The 27,741-nt window shown below is 37.3% G+C and overlaps 1 protein-coding gene across 3 annotated transcripts in view; it reads right to left on the bottom strand.

The window, feature by feature from the left end:
* Window positions 1–27,741, bottom strand: part of kcnab1b (potassium voltage-gated channel subfamily A regulatory beta subunit 1b) — a 48,603-nt gene that overhangs the window by 15,138 nt on the left and 5,724 nt on the right. For 2 of the 3 annotated variants that reach the window (XM_087810516.1, XM_087810517.1), the window contains exons 3-6: window positions 10,737–10,780; window positions 4,043–4,080; window positions 1,814–1,893; window positions 1,438–1,482 (exon numbers count right to left, since the gene is read on the bottom strand). In XM_087810516.1, coding sequence (XP_087666642.1) covers window positions 1,438–1,482; window positions 1,814–1,893; window positions 4,043–4,080; window positions 10,737–10,780 — 207 coding nt within the window. Of the gene's footprint in view, window positions 1–1,437; window positions 1,483–1,813; window positions 1,894–4,042; window positions 4,081–10,736; window positions 10,781–21,793; window positions 22,247–23,717; window positions 23,808–27,741 lie in introns of those variants that run through there. The other variant, XM_087810515.1, reaches the window with a different exon arrangement.

The following is a 27,741-nucleotide window of genomic DNA, read 5'->3' as shown; positions in this document are numbered from 1 at the left end:
GTCCAGTGGCCAATGGCATGAGCCTGTAAGGGTCATGTGATATACATATTTATTGTTTTACATTGTTGAAAGAAGGGGCTTAAAATGATTATTTGATAACACTTGACCACAAAGGTAAATGTATTTTAAAGAACAACTCAACTTTCACATTTAAATAAATGTATTATTTCTGTATTATTATCTGTTGATAACTTTATTATAATAACTCGATTGGTTACTCGTCTGTTTCAGTCGGGCACATATTCAAATGAAGCAGGAAACACAATATATTCAATATTTTCTTATTTTTTTTACCTTAAAGATGTAGTAGTTCATTTTTTTCACACTAGCCGTGAAATCAAAAAAAGAATAAATGCCCAAATCATGTATTTAATGAATGGCAATCAATAGGCCCTTAAAATACATTTAAACCTTTTAATTAAAAAGTTTAATCATAGATGGAGCAAACATGAAAAATAAAAAAATGGATTGATTGAAAGATTAATAAATAAGGGTTGTTCACATTATCACTGTACCTGTGCTATGATAGAAGTGGAGATTAGCACCTGAGATTCTTCCTATTTCTGTTAAAACAATCCATACACTGAAATATTTAGTTCCAAATGTTGGACATATTAACTGTCAATGAACAAACGACTGTGTTCAGTCCTACACTTTCATTTTGTTGACATCATTCATCTTCTTGAAGTCGAGGGGGCCTCGAGCCAATTTCAGCTGACATAGACTGAAAGATGGGGTTCACGCTTAAAGGTCAATATTTCATCATAGAAGAGAAACAACCGCTCACAATCCTTTTAGTGGACTTTGACCTGTTCATGTATTGTTCTTGGATGAGGTTTGTGTTCTTCTTATGGAGAGATATTCGAGTTAAATCAAAGGAATAAAACAACTGAGCTGGCGGGAGTTCGGCCAGTGTTCATGAGGGAGAAAGAAACTTCTTGAATAGAAAGTTTTGGCCTGGATGAAGAAGTTCAAACGGGGTGAGAAGAGGCAGTTGCCATCCCAACCTCACTGTTGACCCGTTTAATTACCACCCTTTCGGTAGTAGAGTAGATCTTAAAGAAGTAGAAGATCAGGAAGACACAGGAGATGTATTTTAGTCAGTTGCTATAACAGTTAATGTGATAAAATAGAACATAAAGAAAGTATTGTTTTGGATTTCAAAACCTCCTCTTTCAACTTTTCTACCCTTCAGATGCATTTTTTCAATATATTCTTGCCCTTATTTACCACCAGTATTGTCCTCCTACTCTTTGAAGCACGCCTAATTCCCCCGACTGAGGTGGAAGAACTGCTTAAAAAAACAGTTCATTCACTGCTGCGAGCGTTTAACAGCAGCTCCCAAAGAGACATTAAGCTCCCATCAAAAAAAAAAAAAAGAAAAAAAAAATGTATAGTGTGAAATAATATTACCAAGCCCGATATCATGCACTTTACCTCCAGCACTTTTTCTTGATGATGTTTCCCAGGATTATCTCTGCTCTGAGAAAAGAAAGGGCCCAAAGATAAGAAGCGATTAGATCTTTTTAAAAAAAACATCCATGATTAAAAAAATCAGACAAGATGAAGACGAATGGCTCGGAATGCACCACAAGCCGTGAAATGAGCATTCACCGACACCCGACCCGAGTGTGTCCTGCATAGATCACGTCCGAGACCATTAAACTTCTATTGGGTGCTGAACATAATGAATTCTAATCATTTCAGACTGCGGGACCTGATCTGGGGCTAAATCTTGTTAACAAAGTGTTTCCTCTGAGGGCAGGGATGGAAAAACACTCGGTCAGGGGAAGGATCAGAACATTTCACTCACTTTCCACCAGAGTAAACTTCTGCTGTGTCGAACAGATTGACTCCGCTCTCATAGGCGATTGTCATCAGCTGCTCGGCCACCTGTGAGAAGCAAAAAAATCTTGCTGAAGTAGGATAAAAATTCATTTTTCATTTTTTAGACGTACATAATGACTCGTTTTGAGACTTTGCAAAGCAAGACAAAAATGTAGTACATAAATAAAGCAAATACATTCCAAAAAATAATACGTTGAAATAGAAACTTTTTGTGTCTCATGTTTGTGTTGCTAGATTATATTGCTAAAGGTGCCAAACTTAACTCATCTTAAACTCTCAGTGGATTAAGTGAGTTATAGCAATGGCCAAAATCGCATAGTATAATAAATGTAAGGTTGAATCCCAAATTGACTAATTAAACACTCGTACACTGGCTAAAAGGTTCAGTGGTTTCATTGTGAACCATCAAGTGATCAAGGTCTCAGGCCTTTTTGAGCCCCTTTATCAAGCTTTTTCCAAATCTGTAGTGATGCAAAAGAATAAAGGAAAGTTTGTTTTTGGGCTTTAAAGGGCACATAATGTGCAGATTAAAGTGTGTCTTAAATTGTTCTAACACCTCTATTAGTATCAGTATGTTTCTTTTTTGCACAAAAACTCTTATTTAATAAAGCTATTTACATTAGAAAAAACGCTTAAGCCCCGCCCACTTAAAATGCGCCGTTTTGTCCAAGCAACCACGCCCACTCTGCTCTGATTGGTCGCAAAAAACGAGTTGCATTGAAGGACTCTCGTAAATTTCAAACTCACCCCTAAAACTCCTGTTTTGTACATTAAAAACAAATAATAAAAATAAGGTTTGCTACTTAGTGTACACATTACAAAAACACCTAAAGGCAGAAGTAACTCTCACCATGTTTACATAAATATTTATTTTGTTTCAAGATTAACATGTAGGTAGGTAACGGATTTGGGGCTTCTAGGGGAGGACATTTCACCAGTTTGACGTCAGAGTGTTTAATTTAAACCGTAGTCTCGTTTGGTGAGATTTCAGACGAGAGAACTTTATTAAGTAATAACCTCAAAACGGAGCAACGTGATGATGAATGACCTACTGCATTTTGAAGAGGATGACTTCTACATTTAAAACATGTGAATAAGTCAGGAGAGTTGGGTTTTCACATTAGATGCCCTTTAAATCTTCCTTGCATTTATATTTTCATTATCCTTGTATTTATATTTTCATCAATGTATACAAGAAATATAGTTATATTTTCAATATATTTATCTAGATTATTTATACTTCTTATATTTCCCCCCCAATTTCTCTTTGAAGTTTGTCCCGTGATGTACTTTGCACAGTACAGAATCCAAAACATTTGAGCCTCTGGGACATGGGTGACTTTATTTGAGTCGTTAGGGTCTCTGGGCTCAAAACCAATGGTGGTCAAATGAGGATTCAGCCTTATAGAAACTGCCACAATCATGCCTGTTGTTTTGTTGTGTAGAATTGTTTTGTTTCAACTTTGTGTCCAATTCCAGTTTGGTAAAAACACAGTTTTCAAATATACTTCAATGCCATGGTTCGCAACCTCACAAGAGATTTGTTGGATCCACACGTCATTTTCCTGAAACCTTTGAACAATGGTAACATTAATGGAACATTTGGATGAGACTAAAATCTCTCGTTACTTTATCCAACATCGCCTTGTACAAATAATTTAATCCCATAAGTGCTCATGACAGACATGGAAAGTACATGAGGCTTAAGGTTATATTATGAACTGTATTTGAACAAAAACTTATGTAATATATTTTTAAGAGACTTTGAAGACTTAAGAACAGCATTTCAAGGCTTTTTTTTTTACACTTGAGAAGTTGAAAACAGAATCAAGAAACGTTGTCACAAATGGCGACTAGTTCAAAACATTTAACCGATGAATGTATTCTATTCAAGAGCTGCGTAGCTTTGAAAATTTGTGACTCAAGGCTGGAGGAATAAAGTGATCGAGGCGAACTCAATGTGAATCAACTCATCAGGGTCTACTTGTCCTTGGTGGAAGATCCTTGAAGCCTGCAGCAATGTACAGTGAATTCAGTCATAGCAATATGTCATGATATGATAATGTTGACGTGTCTTTTGTTGTCGTTTGCAGACAAGATGAGAAGTGAGTTCATTTTAATGGACGTTAAAAAAATAGATGACTAAGTGCATCATTTGCTTGTGAGTCGCGAGTAATGAGAAGAGACGGCTTACCTCATCTGAGATCTGACCTCCGAATGTCACCCATGTGCCTGTTGAAAGAATGTCCACACAGAGAGAATCATTTAGAGACATATTGTAAATACAGCTATCACCTGAGCAATAACACTAGATACCAAAAATAAAACGACAAAAACTAGTTTTAAATTCATGATGTACAGCTCAATCTAATCAGTTAGATATTAATAAAAAACTATACCACCTTTTTTTTTATTGTGTATGTCCGATACCTTTGTTTTGATTTGTTTTCAACAATGAGAAGTGCATATGCAATTTGCTCTTTTGAGAGGGGATAGAAAATGCAAAGGTATAAACTTGAAACAGCCTATAAGAGTAATAAATCTCATTAAAATGTAAAAAAAAAAATTGTGCAGTGATGGCTAAAGTGATTGAAAAAAAAGGAGACATTATGTATTAAGAACAATTTCAGAATTTGCCTGGGTCTCAAAAATGTTCACTTTAATTTTAAGGTAAAAATGAAATAAATGAAACCCACAAATTTATAGAACATACAACAATAGATTAAAGATTTGGCTACCCATAGGTGGAGACGATCACATATGCATAGGTTCTGTTCTTTAGACTTTTCGTCCAAATGAAAGCTGCGTTTTAAGTCTTTGGACAAAGAAGTTTTGGTATTTTTTTCTGCATGACTTATTTTGAGCCAACTGTTTCTCAGATCTCTTATCACGGAAATCGTTACTTCACAATAACCACGGCAGTCTGCAGAGTATTGGTCATTTTCTAGTACAAAATTCGGCTGCTTTTTTTTTTTATTAGTGAGAAACAAACAAAATTGTGAGCACTTTTCACAACATGGAAGTGCTGCATGGAAAACAGAAAATGATAAGGAGAAGCAACATAACATACAGGTCATTACAAGCTTTTTTTTGCAAGAGCATTAGAGAGTCACATACTAGCCTGGAGTGTAGGATAATCATTTTCAGAGGATTAATGAAGAGCACTTTTTCAAAAATGATATTGAAAAGCATTGGATTAGAAAGGAGGATTTTTATTTGAGTGGACAAAGCTCCAGCTTTATACAATGGTAGAACAAGAATTTAATATAGTTAAAATATCATTCTCTTATCCTGATGTCTTCTGTAGAAATAGAAAAAGTCATAGTTGGTGAAGTTTCCTGACATATGGATATCTTAATAGTTGTATTAACAACTACATTACAATCACATTCACATGATTGTTTGGTCCTATGGTTTATTTCTAAACTGTGATTGGTTCTCACATTTGTATACAAGTTCCCCCCTCAGGTCAAGAAGTCACACAATCTCCACTTTTCTGATCAAGCAACATCCCTTTACGGTAATTTCCTGGACTAGATACATCAGTAAAAGTAAAGTAAGTAAAATACTTCATTTTCATTTGTGTTTATTACAGTGTCTAGAACATGAACCTATGAAGTGATTGTCTAGAATATGGCCTACATTTTATTTAGGGCTTGTTTTATAATTGTTGGGTAAGAGTAGTAGTTAAAATCTATGTTTTTGAAAGAAAAGTCTTGAGAGGAACTACAATTTAAATTTGACTTTATAACTTTGAAATAAAAATGATTGAACATGCTAGCATTGGGCCTGATATTGTATTGCATATTTTATTGTATTACCAGACAACTTGCATTTCCAGAAGAGAATTAAGTGTGAATGATAAATCTGCTGAATCTGTAAACTGAAATGCTTGTGTGTGTGTGTGCAAAATGTGTGTTAAAAAGTTGAAATGATGGCAGAAAGGAGAAAGACTGACGTGAAAACGTTGAAATGAACTGAAGAAGGTTGGGAAGAATAAAAAAAAAGTAGAATTTGTAGTAGAGGTAGTCATAGAAGTACAAGTAGTAGTAGAAGTAGTAATAGTAGTAGAATAAGGGGAATAAGTAGTAGAAGAAGAATAACTAGTAGTTGTAGAAGTAGTAGTAAGTAAGTAAATAAGTAATTGTTATGTGTATAGTAGAATAAATAGTAGTAGTAGTAGTAGTAGAAGCATTAGTAGTAGTAAGTAGACAAAAGTGTTTTTAAAGTTGAATGAAGTTTCTAGGTGTGAGTAGATTAATGTACCTGAAGTTCAAAGTGGAATGAGTTGAGACTTGAGTTAAAGAGTTTCCCATTCAAGTGAATGGGGAAAAAAGGAATAGAAGAAAGAGTTGAAGAGAAAGAGGAAAGCTAGAACATATCCCACATTTCAGGATTTAACTGTTATCGTCCAAAACGGAGAGAGTGATGTGGACATGGATTTCCACGACACTGATGCAAGTGACGAAGAATCAGACCAGAAAACCAAGAACCTACTGACCACACAGCATACAGTATGTGGACATAAAGCCTGGATGTGACGTCACCTCCCTTAACCAAAAGTGTCAAACGACATGGTTCAAGCTCTGGCAACAATTACAAAGCATTCAAAAATATGAAAGATCAGTAACAAAAATGCCAAATATAGCCAGGGTTGAGCATGTACCTAAGGATGGGCCTGGTACACATATAAATTCATTTATTATTTTCCTTTGTAACCGAGGGGACACAACACCCTAAAATACAAAGCGAGGACAACCATCATCAGGCAACACAAGCCTGTGAGACCATCCTCAGATGATCCATGAGTCCAAATGGTCCCCATTCCAAAAAAATCCTGTGTAAACCCCCCTTCCGATGTATTTGGACATTTTCCACTCAAGACAACGAGAGGACACTGCAGTAAAGGATGTAGTAATACCCGATGCAGCAAGTGTAATGTCCGCCTCTGTTTTTCAGAGAGCAGGAACTGCTTCTGGGACTATCATTGCAAATAAATGTGGATGTGCCCAGAGAAGACGAAGAGAGGGAGCTGCAGACGGTGCATTAAAGGCTAATACCCAAAGCAAGTGTGATGCTGTGAGACTGGGTTCTTTTTTCAAAGAACAAGAATTGCTTGGAATGTAGATAATTTAAATAAATGTCAACGTTCTAGTTATTGCAATATTACAACATGAATTTGGGTTTTACATGTCTTTAAGGAGGAATATATGTGACTCTTAGCTGGCTCTTTATGCATCTTTTGTACAATTTAAAATAGTTTATATTAAAGGGCAACTAATGTGTTGATTTAAGTGTCTCTTAAATGGATCTTAGATCTCTATTGTAGTCATCAGTATGTGTCTGTTTGTACAAAACTCTCTTTTCATTGAAATATTTACATCAGAAAATGTGTTTAAGCTCCGACTCCAATTGACTCGTTGTATAAACAAAGCAGGGGTGAATACAGCTGGCTGGAGGAGTAGTCTAGCCATTATTACGTCATAATGGTATCTGCTCTTGTAACCTCTTGCTCGCCAGGATTTCAGACGGGGAAGACTTTTATAAAGTAATAACATCAAAACATGGTCCCTGCCACTTGGAGAGGAAGACTTCAATATTTGAAACATTTGAGTGAGTCAGGAAAGTTATTTTTTCATAATTAAAAGAGAGAGAAAGATTTAATGCATGAACTAACTCAGCTTTAAAAGATCCAGTACAGTAATTAGTAGATGTGTCAACTTCAACAAGTGTAAACGATTAGACAGATAACAAATAATCACCGATTAGAAAAATCAATAACTCTTTAAGCATTTTTTTTTCTTCTCCTTTTCCCGAGAGTTAATTTCCTGCAAGTCACGGCAGCTACTGCTGACCATTGAGGCATGAGTGTTCAAGTCATGTGATGTGGGACTCAGATGAGAACCTATGGTGTCGTTGAGCATGTTACCCATAATAATAAGGCGCACTATTGATTTTTGTTAGAAATAAAGCATCTTAAGTGTGCCTTATAACCCAATAAAAACAGTGAATTAAATTACGCAGTGTATCGGTTATATTGAATTTAGAAGGTGTTTGAATGGGGACAGAACCTTCTGGTGGTTATATTGTGCAACTGCGTATAGTCGGTCACAAAACAGCTACAATATATAATGATATAATGATTTATTTAATGACATTCCAAGCAGCCAGACCGGTGTTGATGTTCATCCCAAATGTGATTTTCACAAGGTCAAAACTGTTAAGGATGAGAGCGGTCAGACTAACATGAAGTTAACTAGTGCTGCTGGTCATATTTTACAATCATCAAGTCAAATGAAGGACGTGGTGTTGATGCATAGTAAGATTATAATGTCATTAAACCTTTTACAGTGGAGACAAAAGTGCAGTAACAGGTTTGGTGTGGGCTCAGATTGAAAGACCTCGGCCTGCAGGGGTATTGTGAGAAACTCAATTTCATTTTAATGTTAGACTCTGAGACAACACATTTTACTGCACCTGTCACATAAGAGAGAGCACTTTCATTTTCCCCATTTTCATTCCCACATTTGAATATCAGCATGTGTGAGCCCAATTCTGCTGTGAGCTTGAAAAGGATTTCTGTCTCTTCTTTGGAGCGACATTGTATTAGAGCTAATACTCTTTCTTTATTGCCACAGTATTTTTGAGCCTTGAATAGGTTTGTGCGTCTAGCCACAGACACCTGTCATCTGTCAAAGCTAAAAGGAGCGGTGATAAGTAGCGGCACAAACGCAGCCTATCAACAAACATTCATAACGAGGGTAGTATTTCTTCTTCGCGTCCTTGTCCTCAGAGTTTCGGATTTACACACACATATGTGTATATGGGGAATATGGTATTGAGCTTATAATACGACTCCTTTTCCATTACGCAGCAACAGAGATTTGACTATGGTTTAACATTTATTTTCTCAAGGTAGCCAGAGCCTTTCTTTTTATTAGAGTACAAGAACAAAACAACAATAAAAATGTTTTTATATCCCCTTTGTTTGATTGCTACAGAATTATTTTACCATCTGGTTTTGGAGGCTTTACAACAGGGAACCCAAAGAAACTGCAAAGTAACCCGCAATAAAACCTACGTTCAAATAAAAACAAGTAAAGAGCTAGATCTTAAACTCAACCTGTATATTGTGCAAACAACGACATTGATTATACTCAAAATACTGTAGAATATACCACTTTAAAAGAAGGATTTTGGAGTTTATAGACTTGTACTAAGATGTTCTACTTTAACTATCCATGACGCCTTTATATACAACAGCAAGACTGTCACTCTTCAAAAAGGCTTATCTTGCCATCTCACTTCTGATGCCATTTCTTAAAGTTAAAAATAAATATCTTGGGAAGTGAACCCTTGGACGTCATTGAACTTACAATTTTTCTTCAAATATCTTTTGGATTTTAATGATTATCTCTTCCCCTTAAACTAATCAGAATCCATGGGTAAGCCATCCCACCTGTGACACCTTTGTGTGGAATATACAAGTCATAAACCCATTTTTTATTCTATAAGAAAAGCACATTGACACAAATATTGACAACCAGAACATCGGGCACAGATCATGATTTTGTTTTTACGAATAGTCCAAATTTATCAGGTGTCTTTAGCTAAATCGAAAAAATGTAAAAAAAAAACATATTTTTTACTAAATACTACTTCAACAACACTCATGAACTACTTCTGACTCTGGCACCTCATTTGACATTTATTTCACATTTTTAGGGCGTTGATTATTCATGAATTTAAATGTGTCAATAAGAGACTATTATAATTTGGCCTGAAAACTATAATCTTGTGGATTATCAGGATGAGTGTTCATATTTATCTTTCTGACTCATCAATTTATACGCAAGTTCACTAGAAAACTATTCTGAGATAAAACCTTCAATCAGATAAAAGGACAAAAACTAAACTATATCAGTTCAAACCCACCTCAATATTGTCAGTATTGTGACAAAAGTAGCGAAATAAATAACAAAACATATTTTTTTAATTGTCTTTTCAGGCACCAGAACGCTGCACATATGTCTTTTGTTGCCGTTAATTGTATGCTTTTGTTATATAAATAAAGTTCTGGTGCATCAAAACTTCGACGCTAATTCATGCAGTTTGCTCAAGCAGCTCAGACAACCAGAAGGATTTCCTTTTAGCAAGCAGTGCCAAATCCAAACAGTTTGTGAAGATTTTCTCAGCACTCTGCAGTCGCCACCGAAGCATTCGTCTCTCTGTTGGTCCCAAATGTGCCTTCAAATACATGGATACGCATATCAGACCCGGGGCGTCCAGATTAATTGATGCATTTTCACGCGCTCGCCATACTTAATCTTGTCTATCTGGTTGTCATTGCTACGGGCTTATTTCTATCTAATGCTTCTTCTTGTTTTTGTGAGCTTCATCTCAACTTTCTTTGTATGATGCCTCACACAAGATGAATGGAGGAGGAACCTCGGGCCAAAGCCAAAATAAAAAGCAGACAGAAGACAAGCGAGAAATTATTCATAATGATCATTTTATTCATGTACTGTTGGAACCCTTTATTTATTTTTATTTATTCCCATATATATATTTTTGTTTTCCTTCTTCATTTGAAATATATATTTGATTAATTTAATGTTTACATATATGTTAATACATTTAATTTCCAGTTATATTTCATATGTATCATAATTGCTTTATTAATTTACTTACATACCTTCTTATGCTATTATTAAATTATTTGTTTTGTATACATTCTATCAACCTCCACATTGACTCACAGATTATGCTTCTGTTCCAATTACATGAACTAGTGCTCATACACATAAATCAATAAAACAAGTTGAGACAATGGAAAGTCAGTTAAACAAATCCGCTTTTTAAAAAACACAGTTTTCAATGTTACTCACCAAGACCCAGACAGGAGACCCGGAGACCAGATTTTCCAAGATTCCTGGAAGAGACGAAAACAAAACGCCCAATACAGTTAGAGCGGTTTATAACGGGCATGTTTGCACCTCTAGGTGACTTCATAAAGCTTGAATCAATGTGTGTTTCAACACTCTGAATCGATATACTGAAATGAAATAACGTGTAGCAATTTTGCTCCAGTGCAACAAACAACCCTGGCCAGAGAAATCAATAGCAATTGCAGTGAGAGTTGGATCATAACGTTGCCTGGTAGCTTCAAGACAGTCACAGAGTTGGAGCGCTGGGGAAACCTCTGCTACACCTGCAACCATTAATCACGCGTACATGTGGAAGACCAGGGAGATAAATGGATTAAACAAACATTAGGAAAACCAATAACCTTATCAGGGTGAAAAGAAACCTTTGGGATTCTAACTAGTCCCAAAGGTGTTTCCTCAGCAATCAGTGGAGTTTCTCATCATTTAACTTCCAGCTGGCAGTCTCCCGGGCTCTTGCTGTTATTGTCTCTCATGATAATGCAGATCGACACATTCGCCAACAACACAATGGTTATATGAGATCAGCACTTCTCGGAGACGCTGCACTCTCCTCATTATCCTCCAACCATTCAACGTGCTGCGACGCAGCACCGACCAAACATCCGGCTAATTTAATCCCATCTAGCAGTTTGAGACGGCAGCCGTTATCACGACAGAGAGTTCTGGCCTCTTTAGCAAGAAACAATAGAAGTTATGCAATTTGTATTATCCTCACATTTAAACCAACTACGTGCTATAAACAGACTTAACCAAAAATTCAATGGCTTTTTGATGAATATAAAAAAAACTGTATTTAACATAATATATGTAGAGATAATGAAATGAGTAACATATCACTTGTTCATACAAATATTTTTGTTTACAGATTATTCTGTAAAAACATATTTAATATAATAATTTATAATTACTGATGTATTGAACTCAAGGCTTTGGAGGCTTAACGTAGTTTCACCAGGTCACTTTATTTTGGATCATCACCATTATTTGCCCTATACAAGGTATTTATGCATTTGCTTTGTGTTTCCTTTTTCTAGTCGTTTTGTTGTTTATTCGCAAGGTTTCTGTGTTAACTTTAAGTGGGTTTGAGACCAGTTCAACCAAAATTCAGAACTTCTCCACAGACAGGACTCCCCCCCTGCTATTTAGGAATAAGCATCAAAACTTCAGCTTCACTTTGTGTCATTTTCATTTGTCTCATGGGATCTTGTCTTACAAATAAATAAAAAATAGAAGCTGGACATTTTAATTTCAATTTTAAAAAGTCTGTATTTATTTCAACCAGTTAAATGTAAAATGCAGTTAATGGAAACCATGTATATTTCATTGTATGCTGACGATGGTTTTCTATGACCTGCCACCTCAGGGACTGGTTTATTGCTGTGTTCATAATAAAGCTCAGTGCCTCGGATTCAAATCCATTAATATGTTAAGTATGAGTTTTATTGGTTTGAGAGCAAAAATGTAAATGACAAACGAAGAATTACAGTGTCTAGTAAAGGTTTTGAAAGGCTGTTTTTCAAGTATTATCAGGCATAGTTAAGGATGTACAGTTGTTGTAGTTAAACAAAAACAAATGAGATGCTTTTACCTAAAAGAATAGGTCAGTTATAAAAAGACACTCATATTAAATTATGAGTCTGTTAAATACAAATTAATGCTACCTGCATTTTAGAATGTAAACAACATTGTTGAGTGTACTTTAAATTCATGTTCAAATGCAGTTTCTAAATGTTCCTAAGGTAAGTGACGGCAGAAAGCATTACCTGTTTACATAGTGGGGACTGTGCAACGGAGCGACCCCCTCATGCCTGACTGCTAATGTTGCCTTGAAGGGTGAAGCTGCAGTCAAATGAACAGCAGCTACCATCGCCCTGAGCCCATCAATTACAACGAGTCGACGCTTCCGACACAGTCGGGGTTGTTTATCTGTGCTCACCAGACGAACGAATGCAATTGTATGTTTACATTCTTATCATGATGTATGACATGTTTCTGGCTCGAGGAAAACCACAGCAATCGCATCATGGTTACATGGCTGGAGTGTGTTACAGTGTCTCACGTGGCAGTTCAGCTGTGATGCATGTTTCTCTGATGGTTCACAAAGCTCTGGATACATGAAAGTGTGGGGGAAGGTGGGAGTCTGTTCTGAGGACATGAGACTCATTATGACCACTAGAACCATAATCACACTTCTCTGGCTTCGCACCTGACGATCTCGACTGCAGTGACTTAATGACTTTTTCCTCTCGAGTCTCTTGGCATCGCCGACGATTTTCAACTCCCATATAAGATCGTGCCGCATATGAAAATGATCAGGGAAAAATATTATCATTGCAAGATTGACAGGTCGAAACATTTGGATACAAAATTGATAATGAGGACAAATAGCAATAGAGCAAAACATTTGTTAATATTGGATATGATAAGCTTAAGATTAAACCCTAATGTGTATTTTCTATAGGTGTTTGTATTACATTCAAATAATCCAACATTTCTTCATTTAATTTTTAAATTCCATTTGGTCTAAAACTATATCTTGGTTGTTCTCATTCATTAATTCTCTACCGCTGATTCCCTTATCGGCGTGACTCCCAGCTACCTCGGGTCAATGGTGGGGGACACCCTGAGCAGCTGACCTGTCTGATGTAGGAGAACATACTAACTCCACACAGAAAGGAGGACAAAGACCAGAGCTGAATCAGCAAACCACTACTTCATCCTGCATCATAAATGATTATAAAGACATCCATTTACACAATCCATTCTTATTGCTGAAGGGAGAGATTATATAAGCAGCTTCCATGGTGTGATTTAACACAAAATATATTTTGAAGCTGCTTGAGAAGCGAAAGTCTACTAGGATTCGTTATTGGTTATGTGAGTGAAATCATAAAATGTGCTTGTCGAGTTAGCATTTAAGCTATTTGTTTGTATCTACAAATCTTGTATCTTTAGTCAAAAAATATGACTTGAAAGGGCCATTTACATTTTAATCTTGATGATTTGATCCAGAATATCTACTACGATGATTCATGACATGATGTTCAGACTGAATGAGAGCGAGTATTTTTATTAGTAAGATTGCATCAGCTTTGCCAATAATATTTACATTATTTTTAGGAGAAGTGTAGTAAAATGTAGCAGGGAGTGGTGAGACATCACATACCTCCGCTGAGTTATACTGTGAGTCATGATGGTTTATTAAATATATATATATATATATATATATATATATACAGAAAATGTGTTTTAATGCTATCTCTTGTTATTTTACCTTTTTTATTTAGTTTTTTTTCTGGTCACCCCATGAGCAGCAGCAGATAAAAGCCAATAAGTATATGATAAAAAACATCAAATTATTTCTAAATCCAGAGGGAACTACAGAAAACTAGAAAACCAACCATTCATTTAAAGTCGTCCAAAACTGTCAGAATATGAACACAATAATCGTGTTACTTCCTGGGTCCTTGGTGGCGGTAGAACAATAAATAAAACTGTGATATGAGTAAAAAAGAAAAAAAAACTGTTTTGAGACAAGGTCACAAAAAGAGGAATGTGTCTGGACAAACTTGTATAACAACAACATAAACAAGAGACCAAGTGTCCCTCATGCTTAGTTGGTGCCGAAAAGAAGCCTTGAAGTAAAATGACAAATGACTCATTTGAAGACGCCCCCTCACACAAACCTGTCATCGCTTATGAACATCCTCTGAGCTGTAACTCCTAGGCAGCCTTTTCCCCCCAATGAAGCACCATTATTTCCTGAACATCTGGCTTAAAAGGGGAGTTGACAGTAACCCCGGTTTTTCTTCCTAAACTCTGGGAGTTTCTTACAAGCGTTGCTTTACTTTGAAGTTTTGCTGAATCAATAACTGTCGGGTAGATCCACCACAGTCAGTGTTTGACGTAAACAGATACACTTGCCATGCTCTAGGGACTGAAACCAATCCATACAGCCAAACAAAGTGGGCGGACGGATTAAAAACAACCCCTTTTTTTCAGAGTTCCCACCGTTCCTTGAGAGTGACCAAAAGGTTACGCTTGAAGTTCAGGGAAAGGAGGAAGGAAGTCGTATTTTAAATAAATGTGCGTCAAAGCATGTGGGACTACCATGAGGAAATACTTTAAACGGATGTCATGGAGCGCGGAAACGATTGATGAATCAATGAATGGGACGAATAGGAGATATCTCAGAACCCCCCTATGGTGAGAATAGAGGGAGCAGAGGGCGAAAGAGAGGACAGTCGGACTCAGACACCAAGAGACAGCAAGAATAGACGGCAGCGGGTGAGTTGAAACTTCCAGCCTCAAGTCAGGCAGATCAAACGTCCTTTCCGGATAAAATGCCTTCATGACAGAGAATAGGAAATGACAGTAAGTCCCCTGCAGCGCTGTGCCCGGATGTAAATGTGTTGCCCGTTGTTCCACGAGGCTCTAGTGTCAAGATCATGTCGTGGTTTTTCCTGCAGTCCTCATCGCCATCGGTTTATGTCCCAAAGTTTCTTTTCACAACCTTGCCGACCCACTTCTCACTAAACTGTCGTTGATATTTTTGTTGGAAAAACCTACAGCGCTTACAAAGAGAGGATTTTATTTTAAGGCGAGACACACGAATGAAAATAGTGGCGGTGGGTAGAGAAAATCGAAAACACGTGGGCAGATCTGAGGCGGTGAAATACCACGAGGTCAGTGCAGTAGTACGAAATCTCACAAAAGGTTTTTCTATTGATGAAAAAATAAGAGCAAAGGACCTATAAATGAATTCTCTTTCATTAAAGTTAAAAGTGTAAACCTTTTTTACCCTAGTGGTACTTTTCAAAAGGAAGTGTTACATTTTTTCCATTTAAACATTTGAAAAATATATTTTCTGACGCACGAAGGAGAAGTTATGAGAGTGAAGCCCATTATGATGTAATAATGGTCTTCACTCCTCCTCCAGCCAGCTGTAATCACGCCCCGCTTTGTTTGTACAACAAGTCCATGAAGGTGGAGACTTTCTGGATTGATGACATGCAGTGACCATGATGCTTGGCCGATCACAGCAGAGTGGGTGTGGTTATGGGAAACTATATTTAATCTCCAGAAAAACGCAGAGTTATAGTTTTATTTTGTATTAAAAGATAGTTTTGTACAAACAGACACATACTGACAACAGAGGCTCATTTTAGTTGCACTTTAAAATGTTCATCTATATGTCAAATAACTGAAACATTCTTGAATACATTTAAATTACATTTTAACATGAACTTATTTGATTGTTTATCGTTTTAGGTCAGGTGAAATCAATAATCTCATCCATATGGAGGGGCTCGATTTGTTCACCACAGCTGTTTTTCAATGCTTAAAATATATTTTTTATTGGCTTTGAAATATTTGGAATAAAAACCCATTATTTTGGACGTTAAAATGTGTATATTTTTTAATGGAATAATAAAAAAGTGAAATGAATTAATAAAAACGTCCCAATAAAATTAATTTAGTAAGATTTTCACATTCTGTATCTACTAAAGTACTGGTGTCAGCATCGAAAGTTCTCACTTTTGACCATATTTTACAATTTGGGCAGCGCCACCAACTTTTAATGATTAAAGTATTTCCATTTCAGCCTTAATGGTGCTTCAATCACGCCAGTGGATGAAGTATAAGAAAGTCTGTGTGAACAAAACACAGCCTTTAAATGACCTTTAAAAGGTAAAAGGAACGAAATGCCATTTCATTTATAGTAAGCTAGTTTTAGCATAAAATCCTCATTTCCCTCAATATCTCCATCTATCCATCCATCTATCCATCTATCCGTCTTCTTCCAGCTTTTCAAATACATCTTAAAAGCATCATACTTTTTTAATGTTAGAAGGACTTTGATCATTTCAACATAAAAAAAACAAACCGATTATATAACGAGTGATTTCAACTCGTCCAACTGAAAATTCCTTGTGGAACCAAAATAATTGGCCTTTTGTAAATATTTACGACTTGTTTGTTTTCCGGACCTCCAGGCTGAACTCACAGCGGCCTGTGAAACTGTGTGATTTATATTAGAGGCAACCTGCAGATATGGTGAAATGAAATCAGAAAATAGTTGAGCATGAGAATAATACTTCATCGGAAATCTGCTGGATTAACTTTTTGTGTCTGTCCTCAAAAACAAACATCCAACTGAAACAAGTTATGACCTTTTAGAAAAAATCTTTGCGACTCCCAGCATAAACACTCAGAACCTACCCTTCTATTAATGTGTTTTTAAAAAAAACAATTTGTTTCTTTTCTTATCATCCAAAAGGTCCACCCGCAAATGCTGACCCATCCCTACGGTCTAATACACCTTAGAAACAATGAGTGGGAGTCAGATGTAAAGCCAAAAAAATGGGAAGAAACTGTTTGTTTCGTTCATTAACTGGTAGTAAGATACTTTTAAAGATGAAGAACATAGTTCCTATTTGTATTTTAACCTTTTTCTATAGAATCAATCTTTTAAGTCCAATTTCAGGGATCGAAGGTTCATGAATAGAATTGAAAAAAGTTTAATGCATCACTTAATTAATCAGGACAACTAATATGTTGATTTAAGTGCGTCTTAAATATTTCTCTCTCTATTGTACTCATCAGTATGCGTCTGTACAAAACTCTCTTTTCATTTAAATATTTACATTAGAAAATGCGCTTAAGCCCCGCCCACTGAAAACACTTTGTTTTTATGGAGATTAAATCTTGTTTACCATAACCACACCCACTCTGCTGTTATTGGTTAAGCATTTAAGTTTGTCACTGCAATCCCGGGAGTCTCCACCTCTAAGGGTCTTGTTGTATAAACAAAGTGGGGTGTGATTACAGCTGGCTAGAGAAGGAGTGAAGACCATTATTACGTCATAATGGACTCCTCTCTCGTAACTTTTTGTTCGCCAATATTTCCGACAGGGGAGAACTTTATGAAGTTAGAACTTTAAAACATCATCATGATGAAAGACTGCATCTTGGAGAAAAAGACTTCAACATTTGAAACATGCAAGTAAGTCAGGAGAGTCGAGTTTTCACATAAATTGCTCTTTACTTTGGGTTTAATACATCCAACTCAATCTTAGGGTGTAGCCTTGAAGTAGAGTATAAGTGCCTACCAACTAGTCCCCTAAAAAATAATAATTTCAACTATGGCATGTACAGCTTGATTTCGAAACTCCTGTAGATTATGAGCATAGTATACATTCGTTTTAACACAAAGAAAACACTTAATTGTACAACCAAAAAAAAAACACTAGAAAACTAAACTTCTAATTTGTTCAATTTTCAAACTTGTCCATTAAAAGATTTGTTTTAGTGTTTATTTCACAAAAAAATACTACAGTGTACAGTGGGAATGTTGAATGCCAGGAGAGCAAATTAATAAAAATAATTAGGTCATCCTTCAGTCAGCTTGAGAACCTTGAATGTGTTCAACAAAAGCCTTTAGAAAATAAGCCCATAACAGTCGAACAAAACTGGTCTCATCTGATGTGTTTGTTTGATCCATACACACACACACACACACACACACACACACGACAGTGAATGTTTACTCAGTCAACATTTGCTCACACCAGATATAAAGCTGTGAAACCATCAGAGGCAACCTTGCTGGCCACTGATAAGCCTCGGCTCGTGCCAATCATCATAGGAGACATTTGCATTCCCATCTGCAGCGCCGCCCTGAACTAACCATGCAGAATCTCAGAAGTGTCAGGAGGCCTTCTGCTGCCTAATGAGCATAGCAGCCTTCGAACTGGACACTCAAGTGTTCTGTCATGTATTCTAAATGGATTTCCAACTCAAGTCTTTAACACTTTATGACACGTATGTAAGGAACCGGCAGGTGACACTATTTGTGGATCGCTATGACAACTAAAATGCTGCGAGTGCTGGTATTATTAGTTACTCTATATTCTCTGCTTGAGCTCGCAACGCCTTCGGATGCTCCCGCTGCGCCTCAGTGCTCCCATCATGCACCACGTACATGGAAAGAGGAAAAAGTGTCAATGTAAACGCCTACATGTCAACAGAAGCGTCTCAAGACCCATTTCTGTTCATCGTCTTGATTCACGAGACTCCTAATCTGAAGAAAACCGTTTCCAAACACGCCTAAACACTGAGCATAATTGATGTGTGGGAGAGCATGTGCAGAAAATACCGTCCAAAATAAGTGTACAGAAGGTTATTTATCTTGTTTAGACAATGAAAAAAAAAACCTCCACAGGTATTTTGAATCAGAGCAGAAAACGATAACTTTTCAATGGGAAAACAAAACAAAGGAACCACCGAATTTGCGATGTGAGCAAAGTTTGACATTTCAGGGTTGTTATGGAAACGAGAAGCAATTGTGAGACAAGCAGATACTTATCACATCTCCCCGCCTTGCTTCCCCAGATTCTGTTAATTGCTTCTTTTTAGACGAGATGACCTACGTGCCCCAATTTCTTTTTAGATCAATGGCACATTCCTTCTCTTGGCTGACTCCACTATTTTAGAACTTTCTCTCTGCTTCTCTCTTGAACCTCTTCATGGTGATGTAAAATGCTAGTTTGGCTCCAACGGTGAAGAGCCTGCTCTCCAAAATAGACAAGAGCTCTCCTGCTTCACTACATCAATCTTTCTGGTACATGGTTGGCAAACATTTCATTTTATGACGCCTGAACTGATGCTTGGAGCATGAATGCACTTTTTAAAAATATGTCCACACTATATTTTACGAGACACTTAGGGACCTACTACCTTTTTAACGTGATAATGTAACATTTATTTATTTTTATTTTTCATTACTTGATTAACTCCACCAAGCAACCCAGTTTTAGAGACCACCAGGACCACCAATGAAATCATCTGTGTTTATTAAAAACTTCACAAATCTTTCGTAAAGTCAAGAGTCAAAGTCAGATGTTACACTTTGGTTTAGATGGCCAAGATAGGGAAGGGAGATTTAAATCAGCCTTTCACCCAAAAAAATCCAAATAACAAAGACTGGAAAACAAACTCAAATATTAGAGTGAAAAGAAAACTAGAAATCACAGCGACATCACAGGGTGATTCTCTTAGATGTTATTCTGTTCATTTTATGTACTGATAATTTTATTTTATAAAGTATTTGATTTAACTTATATATATATATAACTTATATGACGTTCAACCAGTGGCAATGAATAGAATTCTGTAGCATTCGTATAACCAATAACTCATCTTTCCTAAACTACGATAACTTACTAGAGAGTTCCACTAATACAGTACATAAAGCTTGAAGTTAACAAGTGCAGTCTATTCTATGTCCACAAAATGCAGAGGAAAGGACTATCTGACCTAAAGAAAACTGCAAATCAACTATTTCAATCAAATCTAGCAAACTCTCGTTCCTAGTTGGACACATACAAGTTAACAGTTAGCAATAATTAGCTACAAAGATAAATAGCTAGTTGCTAAATAAAGAAACATAATGTCATCACTTTTTGAGTCCATTTGATTAATGATAATGTACATTATTTTTGGGTCATTTTACATTCTTTTGCTATGTAGTGATGAAAACTGATCAACAGAAGCAAATGGACCCCCGTCAAGACATTGGACAAACCTGTATTAATCTATTGATATCTGATTAAATTTATAAATATGTCACAATTTAATTTGACATGAAGCGACTTCAAGCTTAAGAAAATAAATATATACAGCTCTAGTTCTTTTTGTGAGATTCTCTTGATCAAAAACTCCTGATATGGAAACAGTATTTCTACTTATCTGATAGTGTTGCACTCTTCCCTTTAAAAGTTTCACTGAATCTCTTCTTGTCTTGTCAGCAATCACCATTCCCAGTGCTAGCTTCTATCTTTGCCATCTAAACCTTCTTAATGCTTGCGGATTCTCAGCAGGCAGAAAAACAAAAGCCCTGGTCCTCTGCTGCGATCATTCATCCATTTCCAGTTTTCTTTTTTTTGTATTTTCTTCACGCTCTCCATTACTTTCATCTTATCCAGAACTTTATTGTATAAACCAACAGATCCAAATCTTTTCAGATTATTGTAAAATGCATTGACCAAGGTCAACACAACTTTTAACAGGTGTCTTTTGCAGGAACGATAAGGTTTATGAATGTAAATAATTCAGCTGGAAACAGCAGGTGAGAAGAAACTCTTGGATCTTGTGGAAGTTTGTGCTTCGAGGAAAAAAAACAAAGTGTGTCTTCTTGTGAAATACATTTCAAATACAAATACAGAAGATTAATAAGCCTATAAAACAGAGAGAGGATTCTATTTGCTCTCATATACCAGTAGCATCAAGCTCGAAACCTACCAAATATTTTAATAATCGAGGTTGTGGTCAAAACAAAATGTATATTATTTGCAAATACGATCATGGTCGGTGAATACTGGAAAGACATTATCACAAACGCCATCATCAAATTTAGTTTGAGAGACATTCAAAGTCTCTACCTTAAAGACAGGTACCTTAGATCTTCCACATGAACATGACTCTAATTTTGTGCCCACCATCCGGTTGGCAACATAAAATGACTTGACGCAAATGTTTGACACACGTGTCTAATACACTTACGAATTGAAGCCCTTTCTATGATCCAGTTTGTAGCTAAATATCAGTGACATTTAATCAACAAATTCTTCTAGAACACATGACAGCTAACATATGAGTATCAGTGTATGACATCTTTGACATGGATTCAAAATTAGAGAATGAATTAAAGTTATACTTTATACATGTAAACCTTCCAATGATGCTCAAAATCTGCAACTCAAACTTTAGTTCTGATGAACCGAAACGAAAAGGTTTCAACCAGCGCATTGCTCCTTGCATTTCTTCAGCCACAAAAAGACACTCTGGCACAAATACACACCATCCCACTCATCACCTGCTGCCGCTTCATTGTCATCTCAACCAATCCCTCTCCATATGAATCAGCCACACAAAGAAAAACAAGTGGCCAGCTTTGATATGCTCTCTCACACCCGACTCACACTCGCTCTACGTACCGGTACTTCATGCCGGTGAGCTTGGCCGTGGACTCCTTCAGGTTGTGGTGGTAGCGGTGGGTAAAGGATCCCAGACTGCGAGCTATGAGCGCTACGGTGCGGAAGCGGGCCCGGGCCTGGCTGGCTGTGTTGGGGCTGGTGGCGTTTTGTTTGCTGTGCTCGCCATTGCGAGGGGCCTTCAGCCCGTGGTCGGTGCACGCGAAAGAAACCTGCATGGCTGTCTGACAAATGCAGTCTTAACTTTTTAGTCGTTCAACTTTCAGCCCCCTATGCGAGGGTGAAGGTCCGGGCCTGCCGTTTGCTGCCGAGCCTCATGGAAATCCCTGAGCGGGACAAGGAAACATGGTTTTCTCTTTTGAAGTGCTGTGATGTAAATGTCAGGATTAATAACCGTGCAGTCCTGGGCAGAGTGAGAGCCGCGGATAAAGGAATCCTGAGGAGATCCGAATCCACCTGAAAATATGACAGAGGGCGGAGATGGAGAGAGAAGGATGGAGGACAAGAGGCACCTTATCAGTCACGTTGATAATGCTGACATTACAATTTCATACTCTGACTGAGATTATCTTTCTAAAAATCCACATCACAACCGACTTAATACCTTCAATGTAAAAGGCTTTACTGTACAGATATGTTGCTGGAATCTTTGAGCGGCACTAATGTGGTCCTTATAGAGCAAAGGAAATCGAGGAAACCGATAATGAAAAAAACTTCCAATATTTATTTGATTCAAAAATTGTTATCAAGTTAATTTAAGAACGTTACAAGGAGTTTATTTTATTAGGATTAATAACATGTTTTTGTCTACCCCATCGGTCATATTGTAATTTAAAATTAAAATGATGATGATCTTATTTCATGATCTTTTTGTTAATAATAATAATAATAATCTTCTTAATTCAAAGAATGACAAATCTGCAGAACTATCTAATTAGTGCTTTTTGTCATATCATGCCATTTTGTCATCATTAACGCCATTTGTTAAATGCATATAAAATGAAGTAACATCTACTAAAATTTTGCTCATATCTAAAATACATGTTTCCAAATGTTTTATCCACACCAAGGATTTTTTTCTGTGTCGTGTTGGCTTGACAGCTCTTCACAACAAGTATGTTTTATAGCCCCTCATGAATTTTAGTGGCCCTGATATATCACTTGGCTATGCTGTGTGCATTTGGCATTAATGTGCCTCAGCGACACTAGCGCAAGTACTAATTTGGTGATTGCCTTTGATCCACTAAAATATAGTTGGATCAATGACAAAAGAAAATTGCAGAACATCTAGCGAAAGATTATGTAAAAATTGAGCCAGACATATTGAGAGAAATATGGCTCATTTTTATGGCAAATGATCCACAATTTCAATTTAATTAATTGCAAATCTATGTAAATGACTTCAAGTCATTGGAGTAGCTTTTAATAATCCTCCACTTTACCTCCTAAATATTCAATAAATGACAACAAATGTGTGGAGGAGAATTGTTAAAAGAAATCACTGCACTACAAAACAAGAGCAGGTAAACTATTTTGATTCATTTTGAGCTTAAATTTGTCTTTAATAATACCGAGATCAATATGTTTCGAGATGAGGCGTCTTACAGTCTTGTGTTTGAGAATTCAAAATGTCTCGCTGTGACCACCATTTGTCACAGAAGCTAACTGAAGAGGAAAAAACAGGGTCAGCGACACACATTATTATCCCCCCTGCTGTTTTTCCACTACAATACTTTCTGCAGATGTTGCTCTTGATGATTCCCTGTAATGTGAGCAGCAAACCACTGCTGTTGATGCAAACGCCTTATTCATGAGATTTCTTTGTAAATATACAGAAGTTTGAGAAAAGTTGGGGATTCCTTTGAAGCACCTGGAGACACATCAGCAGCATCGACACAGAACCTCATGAATGAAAAAGAGTTCTTACACAGTTAGGAGCCCAGCGGAGGTTTCAAATCTCCATCCGCCCTGCAGGTGTGCAGGCGAAAAAAAAAAACGTGGTGGTCACCCGCCAAACAAAAGTCCCGCAAAGCTCTGCATCACCCAAGAAACAAGCAGCGGCGTGTAAAAAAAAAGGAAGACGTTTCCTCAGTCTCACAACCACGGTCCTTCGGCAAGTCCCTGGCTTTGCAGCGAGAATTCTCTATTTGATGAAAAGACCTGGCAGTGGGTACGGACAGGCGGGGAAGAGTTGGAGGAGAAACGAGGAGGCATTGTCCCTCACTTCAGGGAGGAGGAGGACAGATGCAGTGAGGAGGCGATGTGTGTTGAGTGTAAAGCCGGTGACTGAAAGAGAGAGATGGAGAGAGAGAGAGAGAGAGAGAGAGAGGAGTGGAGAGAGGGAGTGTTTAGGCTAGTGGCTTTGACTGACTGACTCTAAGAACTGCAGTGTTTCTCATCATGGCAGCACGCTTGAAAGAAGAGAGAGAAAGAGGGGGGGGTGTTGAAAGAGAGGTTCACTCTGAATGGACTGAGTTGAATTATATTTTTTAACAAGCTCCTCTTCAGGAGGATCCACGTGGAGTCTTCAGATCCTTCACCGTTATGTGACATGCTTTCCTCAGATAATGAATCTGACCTCAGATCAAGAAGACAGGATTTTCACCCTCGGAGCAGATGCTTAGTGAAATAAAGCAGCAAACACAGAAGATCAAAAAGCCTGGCGTCTTATTTTGCTCCTCGCTGAGCTGTTGTGTGACAATGCAGGGTTCCACGCTTCATTCTCCATCCACACACCTCGGGGCAAACACACTTTTATTTATATCCCGGTGCCTGATCGCGGAGGATATTGTGCAATCATCAGTTTATAACAGCCACGCTTGACTTGAATGTGGACCATAGACTGTGGTTCAGTAGGAGCGACGCTCGGGCACGTTACTCAGGAATTCAAGATGTGCGAAGGACAAATTGAAAGCAGCAAAATGTGACATTTGAACACTTATTTTTCGCATTTCTTCAAGTAAGTCACACATTAAAACACATATTTTAGCGATGCTCTCATCTACGTGTCTTTGTTGTTGACCCAAACAAATCATGTACACTATAAGATACACAAGTCACAAACTTGCCCAGTGCACGAATTTTCAACAGGGTAGTACTGTCTCAAATCAAACACTGCCGCTTTGCACTTACGGGAAACGACTGGACCGCTTCTTCTTCTACTACTTTTTTAACGCTGATTTTAACCAACTGTTGGAACACTATCACTGACACATGCAGCCAACTGAAACAAGTTATTAAGTTGTGTTTCATCTTGTTATTACATTACTGTCGTGTCGTTTTGTGGTCAAATTTGTGTTTTCTCGAAACGTTTACGCCGGTATCTGCTCGGAAGACTGAACGTCAGTGACGTAGCTTCTGTTTAGCGTCATCTATACCACTTAGATGGCGGCTGTTAAGGGTGGAAAGTGTCCATCGATCCACACTCAATTTTCTGGCAATTTGACTGCACACTACATTTTCACACACTGCTCATTGGGACGCACTTCTGCACTCAAAATATTAAGTGTAAGTGCAGAATTGCGCGATTTTGGACACGCCCCCGGAGCAGATGTGAAAAAACGTCCAGGAAATGTGCGCTAGCGATAGATTTTACAACATTGCATTTTCACAGTTCCGACACTAGAGGGAGCCAGAAACAAAACTCTCGATTGTTCTCCACTTCATCCTAAATTTGAAGGAAGTGTTGTAATTACCATTATTATTTAAATGTAGCGTAAATTGCCTTTTAATCTGAAAAGTTAAGACCTATTCTTCAGCGTTAGTCAGACAAATAAGTAATCATTAAGCAGAATCACTGTCACACAAATCTGTTACAAATATTCTGTGTTTCCTTGAACCATCTGTGAAATGATCCCACAAAATAATTAGAAATGATTTCTCTACTCATCACCAACTTCCTGAAAGACGCGACCAACAGTTCCACCGTCTGTTTATCCTCGTCATTAACGTTCCTCAACACAACTGAGAATACTAATTGACTCGAACAATCTCCAAGGTCCAGCAGAGAATGTATTGTCTGAAGTAACTCGAGTAATTATACAGCCTTGTGTGCTGCTGCTACAGATCCACATATTCATCAGTCTGATCTCTACACTTCCATGTCCTAATTGATGTACATTCACAGTTTAGTTCTGAATATGTTGCAAAGGAAGTGTTGAAACCCAGATCATGTGATACAAGTGTGGCAATGCAATAATGTTGTTGTTGCCTGCAGAAGACATTTTTCATTCAGATGATGCGACTCAAACTCCGAAAAATTACATCAGCTCATATTTCTTGTCGGAGTCAGTAGAAATAAATACATTTTTTGGTGTTTTACGAGCTACTCTTTTTTTTATAGCAGCTTCATAAAATATTTAGAGTATTTTCTCATTAGTTCGGTGCTGGAATTGATGATTCTGTGCGACGTGTTGTATTGCAAGCTTCACTTTAAAAAAAACAACAAACAAAAGGAGTGCCTTCATTTCTTCCGCTTATGTAATCTGGCAATCGGATCTATCGCAGCACAGTTGGACAAAGTGTCTCAAAAAAAAAATGTCACCCACACCTCCACCACTTCACTGTTGAGCTCATTTAAAAGTGTGTCAGTCAAAAGTGTCAAATGAAAACTGTTACGTTTCCCAGCTGTAATCCCTGCTGGGAGAAAAGATCGGCTACTGAGGCCATTTAAATTGTTCCATTAAGAGACGAAGATTGATGGATTTATGAAACCCATTCCCATTATATCGTCCATACGTGTTTCAAGATGGTGAGGATTATATAGTCAAGCATTAAAAAGGAGAATATTTCCTGCTTGTTTGTGACGTCATGGGTTTGTGCGCTATCTTTTCTCGCTTACTTCCAACTGGATTCTTTTTTGTTTCACCCCAGGTTTATAATCCTGGAGTCTGTCGCAGATTAGTGCGGGACATCCTCGCTGAACGCCGCACCACGGAGGAGGAATTAGACGGATTCATCTCTCCCGAGTGCGAGACGTAATTGCCACAGCTACCAAGTGCAGCAGATAGGATGTGGGTGGACAAACATGCCAACACGGACCCTCTCGCTATTTCTGTACGCGAGAGAGCATTTCGATTCGACGGCACATTTTCCATCGACGCAACGCCGCGTTACGATGAATACGACACATGTTTACAAACTGTTTTTCTTCAATCATCTTCGCATCGGTCTGATGCAGCCTGACATCATTACGGCGACGGTCCTCGCAGATGCTTAGTGACCTTACACGTTTGCCCGGCGGGCAGGAGGTTCCCCGATTGAGGATATTGAATGAGAGAGCGATGTTGATGCCTCCATTTGAACCCATAGTTAGTAAGCATTTCAAATTCATTCCCTTCAAGTGCTTCTGTCACATGATGAATCACCGCTTTTTAAGCTAATGTCATTTTTGTTTTTTACCCAGTTCAATTCAATACTTCATTGAAGCAGGAAATTGTAAATGCATGTTTTTTTTTACTGGAGAATTAATGGTGGAAATGGCAACCCTTTTTAAATGTTCACGTAAATTGATGAGAACAATTAAAGCCCAAATACGTAATATTTTAAATGTGGTTTTCAGCTCTACCTAGTGTCAAGACAGTGTAAATGCATTGTCGTCAAATCTCTGATACACATTTTCAGTGTCACCTATCATGATATATGTGTGGCAACACCACATATTGCAATATATTGTAATACTGTAGGTACAATATATTGTTTCTTTTATAAAAAAAAAACAATACCTTTTCTGGCTTTTACAACAAAGGATTTAGCAAATACTTTCTTTAATCAAAAGTCAAAGTGCTTATAGGAAAGTGCTTCTCAAAATATTATTAAAAAATGTAAACTTATATTAACAATGCATGATTAAGTGCAGACTCAAACAACCTGGAGCAACATGGAATATTCAGTATCTGTCAGTGTTTAACCTTTAACCTTAAACTTTGTTTTAAAGCCAAAATTAGTCAAAA

This window comes from Callionymus lyra, chromosome 16 (assembly GCF_982586985.1).
Source record: "Callionymus lyra chromosome 16, fCalLyr1.hap1.1, whole genome shotgun sequence".
In the NCBI taxonomy this organism is placed as follows: Eukaryota; Metazoa; Chordata; class Actinopteri; order Syngnathiformes; family Callionymidae; genus Callionymus; species Callionymus lyra.
Note: the sequence above shows the minus strand (reverse complement) of the source record. Positions and strands in the feature narration are given on the sequence as shown.